Source organism: Cebus imitator, unplaced genomic scaffold (genome assembly GCF_001604975.1).
Source record: "Cebus imitator isolate Cc_AM_T3 unplaced genomic scaffold, Cebus_imitator-1.0 Scaffold755, whole genome shotgun sequence".
Classification (NCBI taxonomy): domain Eukaryota; kingdom Metazoa; phylum Chordata; class Mammalia; order Primates; family Cebidae; genus Cebus; species Cebus imitator.
Window position 1 is genome coordinate 360,797 of NW_016108070.1, and position 8,384 is coordinate 369,180.

General features: G+C 39.6%; 1 protein-coding gene across 4 annotated transcripts in view; it reads left to right on the forward strand.

Annotated features, from left to right (window-relative positions):
* The window catches only part of ANXA7 (annexin A7), a 37,356-nt gene that overhangs the window by 16,383 nt on the left and 12,589 nt on the right, over positions 1-8,384 (forward strand). For 3 of the 4 annotated variants that reach the window (XM_017519536.2, XM_017519537.2, XM_017519535.2), the window contains exons 4-8: positions 199-309; positions 880-944; positions 1,349-1,414; positions 7,032-7,134; positions 7,660-7,754. In XM_017519536.2, the coding sequence (XP_017375025.1) occupies positions 199-309; positions 880-944; positions 1,349-1,414; positions 7,032-7,134; positions 7,660-7,754 (440 nt within the window). The remainder of the gene's footprint in view (positions 1-198; positions 310-879; positions 945-1,348; positions 1,415-7,031; positions 7,135-7,659; positions 7,755-8,384) is intronic. The other variant, XM_017519538.2, reaches the window with a different exon arrangement.

Genomic DNA, 8,384 nt, shown 5'->3' on the forward strand with positions numbered 1-8,384 from the left:
TTACAGGCATGTGCCACCACACCCAGCTAATTTTTTTTTTTTTTTTTACTGGAGACATTGACATTTTGAATCTAGATTAAAAGGGACTGCTATATAGCATTAATAGCATATTTTTTCCACTGTTAACAAGAAACATTTTTCTAAAGTTTTTTCTGCAATCATGAGAACTGTAATATAGTTTATTGACCTATTCTTTTGTTCCTCCAGGCCATGGATTTGGAGTCCCACCAGGTGGAGCAGGCTTTTCTGGCTATCCACAGCCACCTTCACAGTCTTATGGAGGTGGTCCAGCACAGGTCCCACTACCTGGTATGTACCAGCTATCCAGAGAAAAACAGTATCATCATATTTTGAATTTTTAAATTGCCATTGAGAAAACTTAGTTTATATTTGAGATAATCTGTAATAAAAGTTTATATATATCTATAATTTTAAAAATAATGGTTTTATGAAATATATTGATGGAAAAGTTTAATCGGTAAAATAGAGATAAGGTCATACTTTTTCTATTAAAACAATCTATCCCAAAGCCAAAAAGGAAGCTTTCAGGAACTTCTCTGCCCACTCCTGTACCACAAGTGAAACCACCTCCAGAACTATATTCTGACAACCATTCCAGATGGAATCAGAATTTAATCTGGCTCAAGTGTGAAAAAGTATTATTTGTGAGGATCTTATGTAGAACATGGAATATTAAAAAGGTTTTTTTGACCAAAGTTGGTTTTAAATTCAGTAAGTATAATATTTTTTAAAATTATCCTCATGAATATCATAGTGTGAATGTTCTTGTATGTTTCCATATTCATAGTCATCAATGCTGTTTTGAAAAATTAAAACTTATAAGACCTGTTGCTATATCATTATTTTTTAAACATACAGGTGGCTTTCCTGGAGGACAGATGCCTTCTCAGTATCCTGGAGGACAGCCTACTTACCCTAGTCAGGTATTTTGTTCCTGCGTTTTAAGCTCAGTCTAGGTAGCTAGATAAAGAAGGAACCATTCCTTTGCTGAGGTTTCCATGAATCAGAGGAAATGGTCCATTATAGTAATGGAAGACTTTAATCTTTGGTTGTGATAGACTCCATACTTTCTTTGGTCTATCTGCTTTAATAGTGTCCTGATGACTTTGAGAAGACAAGCATAGGTACTTCTCATAGGTAATGATTCTCATAACTTTATCCTACAGATGCACCTGGGCTCTTGGTTTTAGATCTTTTTCTTCTTCCTGCCCTTACCAGCAGTTATACCTATAAATTTGGGTGGCTGGTTTTAGTATTTCTGACAGTGATTTATGTAGGGTGGTTTCGTTTCCCATTTTTACCTTATAACTTTTCACTCTTTTTTCAGATCAGTACAGAATCTTTTCCTTCCTATCCTGTTTTCTCTCCTGTTTCTTTGGATTATAGCAGTGAAGTGAGTAAGGTTTTCTAATGTTCACTAATCACTAGGTCCTATATATGTGCCTTTGTTTCTGATTCTCATGTACTTTTTCTCTCACTACATCCTTAAGGGCTCAGCTGTCTGTTTGATCTTTATGTTCCTGTAATGATTGGTAGGGCTTTAGACGTGGTAGCCAGTTAAGTCTGTTGAGTGGATTTTCTCAGTAGCTGCAGAGTTTCCCATATATCCAATCTTGGCCCTATGGCTTCTTCTTTTTTTTTGAGATGGAGCTCTGCTCTCGTCACCTAGGCTGGAGTGCAGTGGCATGACCTCGGCTCACTGCAACCTCCACCTCTCGGGTTCAAGTGAGTAGCTGGGATTACAGGCGCCTGCTACCATGCCTGGAAAAGTTTTTGTGTTTTTAGTAGAGATGTGGCTTCACCATGTTGGCCAGGCTGATCTCAAACTCCTGACCTCAGGTGATCCACCTACCTCAGCCTCCCAAAGTACTGGGATTACAGGTATGAGCCACTGTGCCTGGCCTGGCTTCTTATTTTAATCCTAAATTTTATTATTTTTTTTTTGAGATGGAGTTTCGCTGTTGTTGCCCAGACTGGAGTGCAATGGCACGATCTCGGCTCACCGCAACCTCCGCCTCCTGGGTTCAAGCATTTCTCCTGCCTCAGCCTCCCAAGTAGCTGGGACTACAAGCACGCACCATCATGCCCAGCTAATTTCTGTATTTTTAGTAGAGACGGGGTTTCACCCTGTTGACCAGGATGGTCTCGATCTCTTGACCTTGTGATCCACCCGCCTTGGCCTCCCAAAGCGCCGGGATCACAGGCGTGAGCCACCGCGCCCGGCCCCTAAATTTTATTCTTAAATTGCCTTTTTTTTTTTTTTTTTCCTGCTTCACAATCTATTTTTGGCATTAGAGCCTTGTTAATTTATTTATAGCCTACGCAAGTTATTAGGAACATAATAAGCAGTATACTTCTATGCTTACTCTTGATTTTTTAAATTGATTTCTGTATTGGATATTCATGAATATCTAGCATTTCAAGTTTGTTTTAGGCTGGGGTAGGAGAAGGATTATAGTATTGAAAGAGAAACACCTTAGTGATTTTTTTTTGGCTCACTTTCCTGATTTGAGGCATGTTAGCTCCAGAGAGGTTGAGAAACTTGTCTAAGGCCACACAACTAGTGAAGGACAAGGTTGAGAAGATTCTAGTCTATATCTTCTGCCTTCTAGACCAGTGGTTTCTCTTATACAGAGCTGCTTTGCTAATCAGTAAATGATATTCTTCCAAAGCATGTAGTAAGTTGCTTTCAGTCCTATTTTTCATTGTTGAAGTTGTTTACCAATCATACTATAAACCTGTAGTTAATCATTTTTGTTACGGAAATTTGGATTTTAGTTTAAGCATGCATATAGTTTTAGAGAAATCATTTTATGACTGAGTGTGAATGGTTTTTTTTGTTTTTGAGACAGGGTCTCACTCTGTCGCCAGGCTCCAGGCTGGAGTGCAGTGGCATGATCTCGGCTCACTGCAACTTCCACCTCCTGGGTCCAAGCAATTCTCCTGCCTCAGCCTCCTGAGTAGCTGGGATTACAGGCATGTGCCACCACACCCAGCTAATTTTTGTATTTTAGTAGAGACGGGGTTTCACTGTGTTGACAAGGATGGTCTCGATCTCTTGACCTCATGATTTGCCCGCCTGGGACTCCCAAAGTGCTGGGATTACAGGTGTGAGCCACCGCACCTGGCCAATATGAATGATTTTTAAGCATAAAACAGTAAAAGTCATGCACATGTATGTATGCAACTTACTTTATGTAACAATTACCACCTTAAGCTGGAACTAAAACCAATAGGTAGAGGTTAATAGAATGCAGAGTGGTAGATTTTGGAAGAACTTTTTTTTTTTTTTTTTTTTGAGACGGAGTTTCACTCATGTTACCCAGGCTGGAGTGCAATGGCGCGATCTCGGCTCACCGCAACCTCTGCCTCCTGGGTTCAGGCAATTCTCCTGCCCCAGCCTCCTGAGTAGCTGGGATTACAGGCACGCACCACCATGCCCAGCTAATTTTTCGTATTTTTAGTAGAGACGGGGTTTCACCATGTTGACCAGGATGGTCTCGATCTCTTGACCTCGTGATCTACCCGCCTCGGCCTCCCAAAGTGCTGGGATTACAGGCTTGAGCCACCGCGCCCGGCCTTGGAAGAACTTTTATATGGAAGTGAAATAAGCTACCCTGTGAGAGGTGAGCTCCTTGTCATTGAAAGTCCTCAGGAAGATTTTGGTTGATGTAAGTATGGATGTGTCTGTGTGTATCAGGGAAAGTGTAAAAAAATTTTGTCTGGCTGGGTGTGGAGGTCAAGAGATCAAGACCATCCTGGCTATCACATTGAAACTTCGTCTCTATTAAAAATACAAAAAATTAACTGGGCATGGTGACACACTCTTGTAGTGCTAACTACTACGAGGCTGAGGTAGGATAATTGCTTGAACCCGGGAGATGGAGGTTGCAATGAGCTGAGATCATGCCATTGCACTCCAGCCTGGGCAACAAGAGCAAAACACCTTCTCAAAGAAAAAATTTGTTTTAGATAGGTAGTTGGGCCAGTTTACCTCACCTGATTGATCCAGCTTGCTAATTTTGTGATAATTTTGTTGTTGTTTTGTTCGTTTATTTTTGAGACAGGATCTCACTCTCCTGCTTGAGTCAGGCTAGAGTACAGTAGCGTGATGAAAGCTCACTGCAGCCTCAAAATTCAAGTGATTCTCCTGCCTCAGCTTCCTGAGTAACTGGGACTATAGCATCACGCCCCACTTAATTTTTTTTATTTGTTGCAGACGTGAAGGTTTTGCTGTGTTGCCCAGGCTGGTCTCGAACTCCTTGGCTCAAGCGATCCACCTGCCTCAGCCTCCTGAGTAACTGGAACTACAGCATCATGCCCACCTAATTTTTAAAAAAATTTTTATAGAGACGAAGATTTTGCTTTGTTGCCCAGACTGGTCTCGAACTCCTGGGCTCAAGCGATCCTACTGCTTCAACTTCTCAAAGTGCTGGGATTGCAGGTATAAGCCACTGTGCCCAGCCCTATGATAGTTTTTCAGAAAGAAGGTTGGAATCAAATGGGCATCAAAGAGGAATATCAAAGGTCAGAACTTCTGGTAGCAGATTGTGCTGAGAAATCTCCTTAGAGTTTTAACCTCAAGAACACAGATCCTGATTTCTTTGAATTCAGTTGAATGCCTGGAAGATGATAATATTCATGAAAATTTACTTCAAACTTAGACTTTCAACAGAGAATAAATACATCAAAAAAATTTTACGCTACAGATAAAATATGAAATCAGTTTTTTGGTTTTTTTTTTTTTTTTTGCAAAAGAGAATGACAGAAAATAAGAATCATTAAACAGTACACCCTGAGGGTTAGTTTATCTAGTCCATTGTATTAGAAACAATAGCTTCTGTCCTATTTAGGATTTTAGTGACAGTGGTTACATCAAAGGAAACTTAGTTTCTGGAGACATGAAGGCTTATAAATTTTTTTTTATTCTTGAATATTTGCTACAAACAGAATAATTTTAGATTTTTTTTTATACCACTATAGGAATATTTGTTAATTCTCTGCTTATAGCCCTAACTTAGAAACTGGTAGAGAATGGATGCTAAAGCTTACTGGTAGAAGAAAATGTTGGAATAAAAATACATATGAGTGGGAGGAGTTATTGACCCATAAAAGTGTTATCTTGAAAAGCTGCTGCAAGATGGTCTTGTTCTCGTCTCCTCAGTTGCTTTGCCCCCACAAGTGCTGGCATACTGCTGTAGTCAATGTGTATAACTTTAAATACAGTTTCAGTTGCCTAAAAAGCAATTGAATCATCTTACATTTTGAAATGGTATTGATTGCATGTTTAAATGATAATATTTTGGGAGGTATTGGATTAAATAAAATGTGTGTGTATTTTCTGCAATGAAAACATTTATTTTACAACAGTAATGTTTATTTTAGGCCAACATTCAGACATATAAGAAATGTGTTAAATTTTTTTTAAAAAAGTAATGTAGTATCGTCTTCATCCTATCTTTCTTAAGCCCTGACTTGAATACCCTAAGAAACTTCTTGAATTATATGGCTGGGCACACACCTATAATTCTAGCACTTTGGGAGGCCAAGGCAGCGGGATCACTTGAGGCCAGGAATTCAAGACCAACCTGCGCAACATAGCAAGACCCTCGTCTCTACAAAAGTAAAAAAATGAGCTTGGTGTGGTAGCACGTGCCTGTAGTGCTAGTTACTCAGGAGGCTCAGGCAGGAGGATTGCTTGAGCTCAGGAATTCAGGGTTACAGTGAGCTATGGTTGTGCCACTGTACTCTAGCCTGAACAAGAGAGTAAGACCTTATCTCTAAAAAATAAAAAATAGATGAAAGCTATTGGATTATTTCATAGCTTTGTATTTTAAAGTTTTATCTTTTAATTTTGACATAATTTTAGACTTGCAAAATAGTACAAATAATTCATATATACACTTTACTCAGATTCTCCAAATGTTAACTTCCTACATAAATACAATACAACGATGAAAATCAGGAAAGAACATTGATATAGTACTGTTACTCAACCTATGGACCTTATTTCAGTTTCACCAGTTCTCTCAGTGATGTCCTTTTTCTGATTCAGGGTCAAGTCCAGAATGCAATGCTATATTTATTGTCATGTCTCTTAAGCCTCCTTTAATCTGAAATAGTTCCTCAGTCTTTGTTGTTCATCCCCTTGATGCTTTTGAGGAACACTGTCAGTTATTTTGTAAAATATATCTTAATTTGGGTTTGTCTGATATTACCTCATGGTTAAATCCAGGTCATGCCTTTTTGGCAAGAATACCACATCAATGATTTTGTGCCCCCAGAGCATTATATCAGGAGGCACTTCTTGTTGACTTATTCCACTACTGGTGATAATTAATTTTGATCACTTGTTTAAGGTGGTGCCTGCAATGTTTCTCTGCTGTAACGTTATAAACTATGTAAATATCCTGTTTCTTTATACTTTTGCCACCCAATTTTAGCATCCATTGGTGATTCTTGCCTGAAATAGTAACTACCATGGTATTTGCCAAATGGCGATTTTGAAATTTTCACATAGATTTATTTCATGTATAATAATCAGGGTCCATATAGGAAATTAAGAGATATTACTAAAATTATATTGCTGCTTTGAAATCTCACTGGGCACTTATGTTCTACTTCACTAAAGCCATTTTATATTCTTCTGTTTTTAAATCGAACATTGTTTGATTTAAACTATTCAGGGATCAATCTCTTTTTTTCCTTACTTTTCTACTGAAAAGGAAACCATAAGATTGTGACTTTAATTTCACAAGTTTGGCCATCTTTTCTCCTGGAAGTTTGGTGTCTGGCTATCTGTTGGCAGGAGAAAAATCTGTCCTGAAGAGGGGATAGGTCTTTCCTGTCTGTTCCAGAATAAGCCCTACTAATAAAATGCTCATATCCTTGCCCTGAAACCCAAACATTGGCCTTCTGTACTTCAGAGTGATGTCTGGGGAAGTCTTTACATTTCCTCATTAGAAACTTACTGGAAATGCTGACTTGGATTTTATGCCTTTTATTCTCAGCCTGCCGCAATGACTCAGGGCACTCAAGGAACTATCCGACCAGCTGCCAACTTCGATGCTATGAGAGATGCAGAAATTCTCCGTAAGGCAATGAAGGGTTTTGGTAAGGAAAACAAATTTTTATCTTTTTTTAATAAGGTAAAGTGATCAATTCTAAAGTAAAAAGAAACCTTATATCATAAACGAAGCGTTTGTGTCAGCTTGGGTGCAAGTACCTGAATTTAATCTGGTGACTAGTGCCTTGTAAATATTCTAAGAGATGACCTCAGGCTGGGTGTGGTGGTTCACACCTATAGTCCCAGCACTTTGGGAGGCCAAGGTCAGTGGATCACCTGACTTCAAGACCAGCCTGGCCAATATGGTGAAACCTCATCTCTTCTTAAAAAAAAAAAAAAAAGAAGCTGGGCGTGGTGGTACATGCCTGTAATCCCAGCTTCATGGAAAGCTGAATAAGGAGAATTGCTTGAACCCGGGAGGCAGAGTTTGCAGTGAGCTAAAATTGTACCATTGCACTCCAGTCTGGGTGACAGACTCCATCTCAAAAAGAAAAAAAAAGAGAGAGAGAGATGACCTCAGGGAGCACCTAGCACATACTTTGTCCTTACTTAAACATGTGTGGTTCTTCCAGGGACAGACGAACAGGCAATTGTGGATGTGGTGGCCAACCGTTCTAATGATCAGAGGCAAAAAATTAAAGCAGCATTTAAGACCTCGTATGGCAAGGTATGTTTTTACTTTCCTGGAGTGAGCACCAGCAGTGGCCAGTAGACTGCATTCATGTCAGATTGGATACTGTCTTTTGATTAGTACCTATGGTGCAAAGGAGGGACAACTAGACTTTAGAGACCTCAAGAGTACTGTATTCCCTGTATATTTCCCTCTTATTTTTTTTTTAGATAAAGTTTTGCTGCAGTGTCCAGGCTGGACTGCAGTGGCACAATCTCCGCTCACTGCAACCTTTGCTTCCTGAGTTCAAGCGATTCCTCCACCTCAGCCTCACTAGTAGCTGGGACTACAGGTGCACACACCATGCTCAGCTAATTGTATTTTAGTGGAGACGGGGTTTCACCATGTTGGTCTCGAACTCCTGACTTCAAGTAATCTGCCCACCTCGGCCTCCCAAAGTGCTGGGATTATAGGCCTGAGCCACTGTGCCTGGCCTATTTCTCTTAAAAGGCTTTTTCATTCTAGAGTAGTCCTTGATTTCACAGTCATACCTTACACTGGTCACATATGTGATAGATGTTCAGTAGAAAATAGATCATGACGGATGGCTCGCAATCTTCTGCCTCTTAAACAGTGGGATTCAAGGCTTATTACATAGCCCTTACTTAGTCTTGGTCTTGGATATCA